This window comes from Balaenoptera musculus, chromosome 6, assembly GCF_009873245.2.
Source record: "Balaenoptera musculus isolate JJ_BM4_2016_0621 chromosome 6, mBalMus1.pri.v3, whole genome shotgun sequence".
In the NCBI taxonomy this organism is placed as follows: domain Eukaryota; kingdom Metazoa; phylum Chordata; class Mammalia; order Artiodactyla; family Balaenopteridae; genus Balaenoptera; species Balaenoptera musculus.
The window spans coordinates 95,264,532-95,278,758 of NC_045790.1; the positions used below are offsets into that span (position 1 = coordinate 95,264,532).

At 38.1% G+C, this 14,227-nt stretch overlaps 1 protein-coding gene across 3 annotated transcripts in view; it reads left to right on the top strand.

Moving 5' to 3' along the window:
• Positions 1-14,227, top strand: part of KIAA1958 (KIAA1958 ortholog) — a 166,923-nt gene that overhangs the window by 147,595 nt on the left and 5,101 nt on the right. For 2 of the 3 annotated variants that reach the window (XM_036855988.1, XM_036855986.1), the window contains one exon: positions 6,866-7,038. In XM_036855988.1, the coding sequence (XP_036711883.1) occupies positions 6,866-7,038 (173 nt within the window). Of the gene's footprint in view, positions 1-6,865; positions 7,039-11,783; positions 11,851-14,227 lie in introns of those variants that run through there. The other variant, XM_036855987.1, reaches the window with a different exon arrangement.

Below are 14,227 nucleotides of genomic sequence, written 5' to 3' on the forward strand. Positions count from 1 at the left end.
TGGGAGCAGAGAAAGATGAGGTGAGTTAGATGAAACCACTTTGTAGATCACCGTGGTAATGCCTTAACTCATTTTGCTATTTCTCAGCCTTTCTGTGCCTGGTTTGAATACAGAAACATTCCAGAGAGGGTCAGAACCATTAGATAAAGTACAAGTTGGCATTGTTTTCACTGTGAGACGGTTTACCTTGAGTTTTTTTTCTATCCAAAGACAACAATTTGAACAGTTTAAGCCCAGTGTTAGTGGATTACAGAGTATGAAACGCGGCCAGCTAATGGTTGTGGATTTACTCTGACGACTAGTATTTAAAGCAGACACATTGAGGAAGACCAGTCTTCATCTGAAGTAATTTGCCAATTGCATTTTTTTTTTTTTTTTGTAGCCCAGACCTCATCAATACCAAGGAGGTGGAGGGGGGAGGAGGGAGGGTTGCAGGGGAGCATGGCATGAACCCTACTCCTAGGAGGGAGAGACCCTTATTTTTAATTTTGAATTTTATTTTGTTTATTTTTTTATACAGCAGGTTCTTATTAGTCATCAATTTTATACACATCAGTGTATACATGTCAATCCCAATCTCCCAATTCATCCCCTCCCCACTTTCCCCCCTTGGTGTCCAACGTTTGTTCTCTACATCTGTGTCTCAATTTCTGCCCTACAAACCGGTTCATATGTACCATTTTTCTAGGTTCCACATATATGCGCTAACATACAATATTTGTTTTTCTCTTTCTGACTTACTTCACTCTGTATGACAGTCTCTAGATCCATCCACGTCTCTACAAATGACCCAATTTTGTTCCTTTTTATGGCTGAGTAATATTCCATTGTATATATGTACCACATCTTCTTTATCCATTCGTCTGTCGATGGGCATTTAGGTTGCTTCCATGACCTGGCTATTGTAAATAGTGCTGCAATGAACATTGGGGTGCATGTGTCTTTTTGAATTATGGTTTTCTCAGGGTATATGCCCAGTAGTGGGATTGCTGGATCATATGGTAGTTCAATTTTTAGTTTTTAAGGAACCTCCATACTGTTCTCCGTAGTGGCTGTATCAATTTACATTCCCACCAACAGTGCAAGAGGGTTCCCTTTTCTCCACACCCTCTCCAGCATTTGTTGTTTGTAGATTTTCTGATGATGCCCATTCTAACTGGTGTGAGGTGATACCTCATTGTAGTTTTGATTTGCATTTCTCTAATAATTAGTGATGTTGAGCAACTTTTCATGTGCTTCTTGGCCATCTGTATGTCTTCTTTGGAGAAATGTCTATTTAGGTCTTCTGCCCATTTTTGGATTGGTTTGTTTGTTTTTTTAATATTGAGCTGAATGAGCTGTTTATATATTTTGGAGATTAATCCTTTGTCCGTTGATTCGTTTGCAAATATTTTTTCCAATTCTGAGGGTTGTCTTTTCGTCTTGTATATGGTTTCCTTTGCTGTGCAAAAGCTTTGAAGTTTCATTAGCTCCCATTTGTTTATTTTTGTTTTTATTTCCATTACTCTAGGAGGTGGATCAAAAAAGATCTTTCTGTGATTTATGTCAAATAGTGTTCTTCCTATGTTTTCCTCTAAGAGTTTTATAGTGTCCGGTCTTACATTTAGGTCTCTAATCCATTTTGAGTTTATTTTTGAGTTTATTTTTGTGTATGGTGTTAGGGAGTGTTCTAATTTCATTCTTTTAAAATGAAAACTGGTAGCTGTCCAGTTTTCCCAGCACCACTTATTGAAGAGACCGTCTTTTCTCCATTGCATACCCTTGCCTCCTTTGTCATAGATGAGTTGACCATAGGTGAGTGGGTTTATCTCTGGGCTTTCTATCTTGCTCCATTGATCTATTTTTCTGTTTTTGTGCCAGTACCATATTGTCTTGATTACTGTAGCTTTGTAGTATAGTCTGAAGTCAGGGAGTCTGATTCCTCCAGCTCCGTTTTTTTCCCTCAAGACTGCTTTGTCTATTTGGGGTCTTTTGTGTCTCCAAACAAATTTTAAGATTTTTTGTTCTAGTTCCATAAAAAATGCCATTGGTAATTTGATAAGGATTGCATTGAATCTGTAGATTGCTTTGGGTAGTATAGTCATTTTCACAATATTGATTCTTCCAATCCAAGAACATGGTGTATCTCTCCATCTGTTGGTATCATCTTTAATTTCTTTCATCAGTGTCTTATAGTTTTCTGCATACAGGTCTTTTGTCTCCCTAGGTAGGTTTATTCCTAGGTATTTTATTCTTTTTGTTGCAATGGTAAATGGGAGTGTTTCCTTAATTTCTCTTTCAGATTTTTCATCATTAGTGTATAGGAATGCAAGAGATTTCTGTGCATTAATTTTGTATCCTGCAACTTCACCAAATTCATTGATTAGCTCTAGTAGTTTTCTGGTGCCATCTTTAGGATTCTCTATGTATAGTATCATGTCATCTGCAAACAGTGACAGTTTTACTTCCTCTTTTCCAATTTGGATTCCTTTTATTTCTTTTTCTTCTCTGATTGCCATGGCTAGGACTTCCAAAACTATGTTGAATAATAATGGTGAGAGTGGACATCCCTGTCTTGTTCCTGATCTTAGAGGAAATGGTTTCAGTTTTTCACCATTGAGAATGATGTTTGCTGTGAGTTTGTCATATATGGCCTTTATTATGTTGAGGTAGGTTCCCTCTATGCCCACTTTCTGGAGAGTTTTTATCATAAATGGGTGTTGAATTTTGTCAAAAGCTTTTTCTGCATCTATTGAGATGATCATATGGTTTTTATTCTTCAGTTTGTTAATATGGTTTATCACATTGATTGATTTACGTATATTGAAGAATTCTTGCATCCCTGGGATAAATCACACTTGATCATGGTGTGTGATCCTTTTAATGTGCTGTTGGATTCTGTTTGCTAGTATTTTGTTAAGGATTTTTGCATCTATATTCATCAGTGATATTGGTCTGTAATTTTCTTTTTTTGTAGTATCTTTGTCTGGTTTTGGTATCAGGGTGTTGGTGGCCTCATTGAATGAGTTTGGGAGTGTTCCTTCCTCTGCAATTTTTTGGAAGAGTTTGAGAAGGATGGGTGTTAGCTCTTCTCTAAATGTTTGATAGAATTCACCTGTGAAGCCATCTGGTCCTGGACTTTTGTTTGTTGGAAGATTTTTAATCACAGTTTCAATTTCATTACTTGTGATTGGTCTCTTCATATTTTCTATTTCTTCCTGGTTCAGTCTTGGAAGGTTATACCTTTCTAAGAATTTGTCCATTTCTTCCAGGTTGTCCATTTTATTGGCATAGAGTTGCTTGTAGTAGTCTCTTAGAATGCTTTGTATTTCTGCGGTGTCTGTTGTAACTTCTCCTTTTTCATTTCTAATTTTATTGATTTGAGTCCTCTCCCTCTTTTTCTTGATGAGTCTGGCTAATGGCTTATCAATTTTGTTTATCTTCTCAAGGAACCAGCTCTTAGTTTTATTGACCCTTGCTACTGTTTTCTTTGTTTCTATTTCATTTATTTCTGCTCTGATCTTTAGGATTTCTTTCCTTCTGCTAACTTTGGGTTTTGTTTGTTCTTCTTTCTCTAGTTCCTTTAGGTGTAAGGTTAGATTGTTTATTTGAGATTTTTCTTGTTTCTTGAGGTAGGCTTGTATAGCTTTTGCTGCATCCCATAGGTTTTGGATCATCGTGTTTTCATTGTCATTTGTCTCTAGGTATTTTTTGATTTCCTCTTTGATTTCTTCAGTGATCTCTTGGCTATTTAGTAATGTATTGTTTAGCCTCCATGTGTTTGTGTTTTTTACTTTTTTTTCCCTGTAATTCATTTCTAATCTCATAGTGTTGTGGTCAGAAAAGATGCTTGATATGATTTCAGTTTTCTTAAATTTATTGTGGCTTGATTTGTGACCCAAGATGTGATCTATCCTGGAGAATGTTCCATGCACACTTGAGAAGAAAGTGTAATCTGCTGTTTCTGGATGGACTGTCCTATAAATATCAATTAAATCTATCTGGTCTATTGTGTCATTTAAAGCTTCTGTTTCCTTTTTTATTTTCATTTTGGATGATCTGTCCATTGGTGTAAGTGAGGTGTTAAAGTCCCCCACTATTATTGTGTTACTGTCGATTTCCTCTTTTATAGCTGTTAGCAGTTGCCTTATGTATTGAGGTTCTCCTATGTTGGGTGCATATATATTTATAATTGTTATATCTTCTTCGTGGATTGATCCCCTGATCATTATGTACTGTCCTTCCTTGTCTCTTGCAACATTCTTTATTTTAAAGTCTATTTTATCTGATATGAGTATAGCTACTCCAGCTTTCTTTTCATTTCCATTGGCATGGAATATCTTTTTCCATCCCCTCACTTTCAGTCTGTATATGTCCCTAGGTCTGAAATGGGTCTCTTGTAGACAGCATATAGATAGGTCTTGTTTTTGTATCCATTCAGCAAGCCTGTGTCTTTTGGTTGGAGCATTTAATACATTCACGTTTAAGGTAATTATCGATATGTATGTTCCTATGACCATTTTCTTAATTGTTTTGGGTTTGTTTTTGTAGGTCCTTTTCTTCTCTTGTGTTTCCCACTTAGAGAAGTTCCTTTAGCATTTGTTGTAGAGCTGGTTTGGTGGTGCTGAATTCTCTTAGCTTTTTGCTTGTCTGTAAAGCTTTAGATTTCTCCATCGAATCTGAATGAGATCCTTGCCAGGTAGAGTATTCTTGGTTATAGGTTCTTCCCTTTCATCACTTTAAGTATATCATGCCCCTCCCTTCTGGCTTGTAGAGTTTCTGCTGAGAAATCAGCTGTTAACCTTATGGGAGTTCCCTTGTATGTTATTTGTCGTTTTTCCCTTGCTGCTTTCAATAATTTTTCTTTGTCTTTATTTTTTGCCAGTTTGATTACTATGTGTCTCGGCGTGTTTCTCCTTGGGTTTATCCTGTATGGGACTCGCTGCGCCTCCTGGACTTGGGTGGCTATTTCCTTTCCCACGTTAGGGAAGTTTTCGACTATAATCTCTTCAAGTATTTTCTCTGGTCCTTTCTCTCTCTCTTCTCCTACTGGGACCCCTATAATGCGAATATATATATATATTTTTTTTTTAACTTTGGGTTTATTTATTTTATTTATTTATTTACTTATGGCTGTGTTGGGTCTTCATTTCTGTGCGAGGGCTTTCTCTAGTTGTGGCAAGTGGGGGCCACTCTTCATCGCGGTGCGCAGGCCTCTCATTATCGCGGCCTCTCTTGTTGCGGAGCACAGGCTCCAGACGCGCAGGCTCAGTAGTTGTGGCTCACGGGCCTAGTTGCTCCGTGGCATGTGGGATCTTCCCAGACCAGGGCTCGAACCCGTGTCCCCTGCATTGGCAGGCAGATTCTCAACCACTGCGCCACCAGGGAAGCCCATATAATGCGAATATTGTTTAATGTCCCAGAGGTCTCTTAGGCTGTCTTCATTTCTTTTCATTCTTTTTTCTTTATTCTGTTCCACAGCAGTGAATTCCACCATTCTGTCTTCCAGGTTACTTATCCATTCTTCTGCCTCAGTTATTCTGCTATTGATTCCTTCTAGTATAGTTTTCATTTCAGTTATTGTATTGTTCATCTCTGTTTGTTTGTTCTTTAATCCTTCTAGGTCTTTGTTAAACATTTCTTGCATCTTCTCGATCTTTGCCTCCATTCTTTTTCCAAGGTCCTGTATTATCTTCACTATCATTATTCTGAATTCTTTTTCTGGAAGGTTGCCTATCTCCACTTCATTTAGTTGTTTTTCTGGGGTTTTATCTTGTTCCTTCATCTGGTACATAGCCCTCTGCCTTTTCATCTTTTCTGTCTTTCTGTGAATGTGGTTTTTGATCCACAGGCTGCAGCGACAATTGCAATTTAAAATCTGTTTGCTCGGGGCTTCCCTGGTGGCGCAGTGGTTGAGAATCTGCCTGCCAATGCAGGGGACGCGGGTTCGAGCCCTGGTCTGGGAAGATCCCACATGCCGCGGAGCAACTGGGCCCGTGAGCCACAACTACTGAGCCTGCGCGTCTGGAACCTGTGCTCGGCAACGAGAGGCCGCGATAGTGAGAGGCCCGCGCACCGCGATGAGGAGTGGCCCCCACTTGCCACAACTAGAGAAAGCCCTCGCACAGAAACGAAGACCCAACACAGCCATACATACATACATACATACATAAATAAAAAGAATGTAAGCAGACAGGAATAGCATTAAAAAAAAAAAAAAATCTGTTTGCTCTCCTCTGAGACAATGTGAACCTCTCTGGAGCATCCCCCTCTTTCCCTAATATTCTACTTGACCTTCCATTCTGACTCTAAGCTAGCTGATGGGTTGTGGAGTCAGGGTTGAAATCTCTCTCTCTTTATCAATTTGTGAATAGGAATAAAGAAATATGCTAATACCATTTAATTCAGAGCTGTCCAGGATGACAAATAAGATATTTGAGACTATATGTTGCAGAGAAGTAACAGCTCTTCATGTGCTAAGGAAAAGAGAAAGGATGTGTAACTTGTCTTCCTTTCTTTCTATCCTTTTGTCATTGTTGTTAACATAAATGCTATTTTTTTACAGTGAAAATTTTAGATAGAACATTCTTTGTTTTTCTGCATTCATTTTTTCCCTTCTATTATTGTAATGCCTGCATTAGTATATCAGTTAATACATATGGCAAAATTGTTGGGATTAAATGCAAGGTTACTACATCGATTTCATGCTATAAACATTGTTCCCTACTGTATTTATTCTAATTTATGTATACTTGATAGAAATTTCATTGTTTAACGTGTTATATCTCTTAGGAGTTTTCTACTATTTAACATGATCCAAAGATACAATTCTCTGAAGAAGAGAATGGCAAATTATTTTAATGCCTTTTATTGTTTTTGTTTCTAGCCTATTCTACTAAGCTCAACAAATTTCCTGTATTTAATATTAACGATGACTTGAATGATCTGTGTACCAGTGCAGTAAGCCCAAATACGACCAAAGCAACACGGTATGCCCTGAATGTGTGGCGATATTGGTGTATGACCAATGGGCTCAAAGATCACACAGACATCACCAAGGTAAGAAACCCTTAAGTTTACTTCTTCTTTAGGTCAACTTCACTGAGCTTCCATGTGCCAGGCACTGTGGTAAGTATTGTGGGGAACATGGAACAGGTACTTTCTGCCTGAGGAAACTTTGAAAGACCATAAAATAGAAAGAAAAATATCCACAGTACAAAACAGAATTTAATACATGTTCTCGGAATTTACAGATCAGAAATGCCAAAAAATTCAGATGGATAAATTAATTGCAGTTTGTTGAGACTAGCAAAGGAATTGATATTTAAACTGTATTTTGAGGGAGAGGTAGGGTTTCAACAGAATTGAAGACAAGGGTCTTCTAGGCTGAGTCACGTAAGGAAGAGTAAAATTTAGAGGGATAGACCCACTTGCCTGCAGCAGAGGCTTCGTATATGGGAGTAGTGGACTATAAAACTGGAGTTTGACAACCCTTAAATGGCAAGCTGAAATCTTGTGAATATTGGGAAACCATTGAAGTTTTGTTTTGTTTTTGTGTTTGTTTGTAAGGAGAGACTTTATTTGAAGGATTATTGGTGGGGGGGGCAGCAGAGAAGGGACTGTTATAATAAAAACACTCTGACCACAAGATCTGCAAATGTCTTAAGGGTTAGGTAAAAGGGAAACACTGAATTTTTTTGAACAGGAAGGAACATAAGAAACTTAATATAATAGAGCAATTAATTGGAGGTGATGAGCAAAAATGTATTTAATATTCTTGGTCCTCAATTTCCCCAGTTGTAAAATGAACCCTTAGAGTCTCTTCCAACTTGAAATGTTTGAGGGTTGTGAATAGAAGGGAAAATTCTTGGACATGTAGAGACAGCACAGAAAGATGTATTTTGATTTGGTTATGTTGAGTTTAGATAATAGAGATGTCTACCAGATGGATATGTCGAATAAGCATTTGGGAAGGTGGGATTTAAAACATGGGGGAAGTGTTAAAGCTGGAAGTATAGATTCAAAGATATTGCAAATAGAAGTCATAACTGAAGCGCAAGGGCAGGTGACATCTCCAAGTTTGGGTGATGTGTTTAGGGCACCAACAAGAGATGAAATAGGAAATCCAGGTTTCTACTTCTGGCAGCATGGTGCCCTAGATACTGTGAGGGGCGTTTCTGCTGTACTTGCAGAAAGAAAGGGAGCCATCCACAGGGTCAAAACAGGAGCAGTGTGAGCAGTAAGCACATGTGAAAGGCAGGGCTCTTCCTCAGGGCTTATGTTGATAACATCATTAAGAAGGGAAGAGGCAGGGAGCTAAACTGAAGAATCCTTGATTGAGGAGCAGACCCTGAGAGTGTCTAAAATTCTTGGTCAGTAGCATACCCTGGCTCCTTGCAGAGTCATATGCTAATAATCTTTGAAGGGAAACATCCAAAATATAGGTACTCAGATTTTTCACAGATTAAGACCAATTAAATGTGTGCTCATTAAAAAAAAAAAAAATCACTATCCACTTAAGGAAATAAATCACCATGAATGAGAATGAATGGAAACAACAAAGAACAGATTTAGACACCAGGAACTTTAGATAGTAGATTACAGGTTAAGGATGTATGAAATGTTTGTTGAAAGAATGAAAAGAATTATAAAAATGAAAAAGCAACAACATACTAATCAAAATGATCCAGCAGATTAGAAAATAAATTGAAATTTCCACTTGTGGCCATAAGGGAATAGAAGGGTCCAGAATTACTCTCCTGCTGTAACAACTAGAAAACTGGGCATAATATATGAAATAACTCTTGCTACAGAACAGGCAGCACAGGACTTGATCCCTAAGATGGGTGCTTGACCACCTCTCAGGCTTTCTGTCTGGAGACAATTTTTAAACTGCATTGAAGGGAGGGGAACCCAAACTGAGCCTGGCAATCTTGCTGAGTTGAGGGGAGACAGAAATCAGAGTTCAGGGCAGCTGAGGACATGAGAACAACTAGAAAGAAGTTACAACATTCATTGAAAAGATAAGACAAATCCAGAATTTAATAATGTAAAATTCACAATTTCTAGCATACAATCAACAGTTACTATACATAGGAAGAAGTGGGAACATATAACCCATGCCCAGGAGAAAAATCAGTTAAGTTTTTCACTTCCAACCAATTTGGAGGAGATTTACTCTCCTGCCAGAAACAACAAAAAAACAGACAAATGATATAACTAATGTTTTGCAAGGTATTATATAATACGCAAAGAAGGGCAGTGATCTCTGAGAGATGGGAAACAAGGTGAGCCTTACACGTGCCCCAGCTTGCTGCCTTGAAAGAGTCTACAGGGCTGTGGTGCAGGCAGGGAGCATGCAGGCAGAGCCCAGCGGATTTGCTGAGTTGAGGAGATGGAACTGAGTCCAGAGAGACCCAGGTGGCTAGAATTGTCATAACAGAATATCTGAAAGTAGAGAGCTACACAGAAAGAGAACGTGAGAGAACTGAAGCTATTCTGTCTCAAATATTCAGCTGAGTACTGATCAACATCTGCATGTGAGGAAACTACCCGAGGCTGGCCAAAAAAAAAAAAGACGCCTGAAAGAATCAGAGGTAATAGTACCTGGAGCTCACACAGAACTGGAAACAGTACCTCTTCCCACCAGTCAGACTGGAAAAACCTCAGGATTCGTGGGGTAGAGACTTTAGAAAGGTCTTGCATCAAATGTGGAGAATAATTAGCCACAGACCGAGCTCTGCTCTAATCCTACCCAACAAATCTTAAAAGCAAGACCCAGCTACATGAAAAGGTGCTAGATATCACTAATCATCAGGGAAGTGCAAATCAAAACCGCAGTGAGCTATCACCTCACATCTGTTAGGATGACTATTATCAAAAGACAAGAGTTAACTAGTGTTGGTAAGGATGTGGAGAAAAGGGAACTGTTGTGCACTACTGGTGCAAATGTAAAGTGGTGCAGCCACTATAGAAAAAGAGTATGGAGGTTCCTCAAAAAATTAAAAATAGAACTATCATACGATCCTTTATCTAAAGGAAACGAAAACACTAATTCAAAAGGATATATACACCCCTGTGTTCATTGCAGCATTATTTACAATAGCCAAGACATAGAAGTGTCCATAGATGGATGAATGGATAAAGAATATGTGGTGTATAGGTACAATGGAATATTATTCAGCCATAAAAAGGAAGAAAATCTTGCTATTTGCAACAACATGGATGGACCTTGAGGGCATTATACTAAATGAAGTAAGTCAGACAGAGAAAGACAATCACCATATGATCTCACTTATATGTGGACTCTAAAAACAAAGAACAAAAAACCTCCTAGCTAAAAGAACAGATTGGTGGTCACTAGAGGCTGGGAATGAGGGGTGTTGAAATGGGTGAAGGTGGTCAAAAGGCCTGGGGATGTAATGTGCAGCATGATGACTATAATTAATAACACGGTACTGTATATTTGAAAGTTGCTAAGAGAGTAGATCTTAAAAGCTCTTGTTACAAGAAAAAAGTTTTTTAACTATGTGTGGTGATGGGTGTTGACTAGATTTATTGTGGTAATCACTTTGCAATATACACAAATATCAAAACATTATGTTATACACCTGAAACTGATATAGTGTCATATGGTAATTATATCTAAATTTTTTTTAATTAAGAAAAAGCAAGACCCAAAAGGGTCAAACAGTTTTCAAGTAACTTAACTATGTCCCAGAACAAACCTTAAGAATATTTATAGGAATATAAGAATATCCAGAACCCAAGAAATAAAATTCACAATCTCTGGCACCTAAACAAAAATTTTCAGACATGCAAAGGAGCAAGAAAGTATCAATATATCACTAAAGAATGAATCAATCAAAACCAACCCAGAACTGACACAGATTTTAGAATTAGCAGACAAGGACATTAAACCATTATTATGACGAAAATAAGCACGTGAAAAGATGCTTAGACCGCAGGGAAATGCAAGACAAAACCACATGAGATTCTACTTCACATTCAGTAGGAAGACTAGGATAAAAAAAAGAAAAACAGATAATAACAAGTGTTGATGAGGATGTGGAGAAATTGGAACCCTCATACTTTTCTGGTGGGAATGCAAAATGATGCAACTGCTTTGGAAAGTCTGGCAGTTCCCCAAAAGTTAAACATAGGGTTACTCTCACCCAGCAATTCCATTCATAGGCATATACTCAAGAAAATTTAAAACATATATCTATACAAAAACCTGTACACAAATATTTGTTGTAGCATTATTCACCATAGCCAAAATGTACAAACAACCCAAATGTCCGTCAGCAGATGAATGGATAAACAAAATGTGGCATATCCATACAATGGAATATTATTTGTCAATGAAAAGAAATGAAGTACTGATACATGCTTACAGCATGGCTGAACCTTGGAAGTGTTATACTAAGTAAAATAAGTCAGACACAAAAGAACAGATATGTATGATTCCATTTATGTAACGTACCTAGAATAGGCAAGTTCATAGAGACAGAAAGTATAATAGAGGTTACCAGGGGCTGGCAGGGGGAAGAAATGTAGAGTTATTGTATAATGAGTACAGTTTCTGTTTGGAATGATGAAAAAGTTCTGGAAATGAGTAGTGATAATGGTTGCACAACATTGTGAATGTACTTAATGACACTGGATGGTACACTTATAAATGGTTAAGATGGTAAATTTTATATTATGTATATTTTAGCACAATAAAAAAGCAAATAAATCTATTAAAATGTAATAATTTCACCTTTATTAATAATAATTTTAAAATTCATCTCTTCTCATAGACCCTCATCACCATTTCTTCAACCCCTAACCTTAACCTTTTCTAGGTAAGAGGATCTTGACCTGGAGGAATAATTATCAACCAAAATTCAGTTTGAGAAAACAAAGGAGGCAGGCAACATGGGCCAGAATGAACAGTTTCTTGTGTACAAAGAATATAAATTTTGTGACTTGACATTTCTTCAGGAATTGCTTTTGCTGTGATTTTTCTTTGAAACTTGTGGTATAATCAAGAGAAATGTTCTGCACCCTAAGTCAGCTTGGTTCTCCTGACTCCAGGGTTAATTCATTGCTTTAACCCATGTTTATCAGTTCATTGGGTATCTATGATACATTTCAGGCCTACTGGTAGGGTCTTCAGCATGAAGAACCAGTCATGTATGAGATGTCATTCTTGCATTCAGGAAGCTTTCAGTCCACTTTGAGAGACAGACATATAAATAGATAAAAGGCTGTGCAGTATGGAGAGGGCCATAATAAAATTTAAATGAAGTGCCTTGGGATCCCAGGTGAGAGAGTAACTTTGCTTAGGGAAGCTGGAGAAGCCTTTTATATAGACAACAGAATTTGAGCTAGATCTGAAACAAGGAATAGAGGTTTTCCAAATGGAGAAGGTTAGAAGAAAAAACATTCTAGGCAGAGGAATAGCATATGCAAAGACTTGGAAGCATGAAAGAGCCCTGTGGTTTCTACTAATGGCACAAAGTTCAGTGAAGCTGGAAAACAGAGTACGAAGAGAACAAAAGATTAAGCTAGAGAAATAGGGTGTGTATCAGTTATCTGTTGCTGCATAACAAACCACCCCAAAACTTAGTGGCTTAACAGAACATTCATTTTATTTGCTCATGATGATATGGGGTTTTCTCAGCTAAGTGGTTCTTCTACTGGTCTCACTTGGGATACTCATGTGGGTGCAGTCATCTGTATATTAGATGGGAGGCAGCTTGTCTCTGAGTCACACGTTCCTGAGGTCTAACTGGGCTTCCTTACCTGGCAACATCATGTACTACGACAATGGAGGCAAACCTGTAAGAACCTGTAAGATGAAAGCAGAACCCCTTGAGGCCTAGGTTTGGAATTCACACATTGTTATTTCTACCACATTCTACTGGCCAAATTAATTCATGGCCAGCCATGATTCCAAGGGTGGGAAAATAGATTCTACTTCCTGATGGGAGGAGCAGCAGAGTCACATTGCAAAGGGGTGTAAGAACAGGGAGGGGAGAGATGGTTGTGGCTATCTTTGCAAACAATCTACCATAGGGTAGAAGCAGATTGTAAAGGCTTGTATACAAGGTAAACAGTTTGGAATTTATCTGAAGGGCAAAAGGAAGCTATCAGAGGTTAGTTGTTTTGTTTTGTTTTGTTTTGTTTTGTTTTTAAACACTAAGGTAGTACGATTTTCTGCTCAGCACCCCTTATTTAAGGAACCATTCTTCTCCTACAATCCCCATGGTTACTGCAGAAGCCATTATGTTAGTACAGTGGCCCACCTTTTGGTCGGTTGTTTGGATCAGGAGTGGGCCAATCAGAATCCTTCCTTCAGACTTTTTTTCTACTGAAAATGAGAGTTGGACTCTTGCCAGTACCTGAAGCTGTAAGATATAACCCTTGGGGAGTGCTAAGTGGCTACACAAAGAAAGCAGCTCTGTACAGAGAAGCAGAGGTGAGAGGTGGAGCCCTGATGGCCTTGAAATCCACTATTTCTGATATCCCTCTTTGCCAAGGCTTTTTCAAGTTTGGTCTCTCTCTTGCAACCACACAAGTCCCAGCTAATACAAAGAGAAGTTAACACCTGCAAGTAGGGAGTTGCAAGTGACAGCATAAAAATTTGAAACCAGATGAGTTTTGGGTGTCATGGTTATTGGGAAGTTATTTTAACTGGTTTTTACTGGTATGTAAGAAAACTATTGCTTTTTATATTTTGTATGCAGCTACTCTATTCTTTCTGATGGCTTTTTGACTGAATCTCTTGGAGTTTCCTAGACCAACAATTAGATTATCAGAAAACAATTATGTTTTGTCCTTTTCCTTTCTTATATGCATATATACATACATACATGTGTGTGTGTGTATGTGTGTGTGTGTGTGTGTAATTTCTTTTTCTTGTCTTACTTGGTTGGCCAGAATCTTCAGAGCACTGTTGTATAATAGCAATGGTATTCATCATTCTCATCCTATTCCTGACTTCATAAAAAAGATTCTAATGTTTTCATCTTGGTGTAATTTTTTTTTAACATCTTTATTGGAGTATAATTGCTTTACAGTAGTGTGTTAGTCTGCTTATAACAAAGTGAATCAGCTATACATATACATATATCCCCCTATCTCCTCTCGCTTGTGTCTCCCTCCCACCCTCCCTACCCCACCCTTCTAGGTGGACACAAAGCACCGAGCTGATCTCCCTGTGCTATGCGGCTGCTTCCCACTAGCTATCTATTTTACA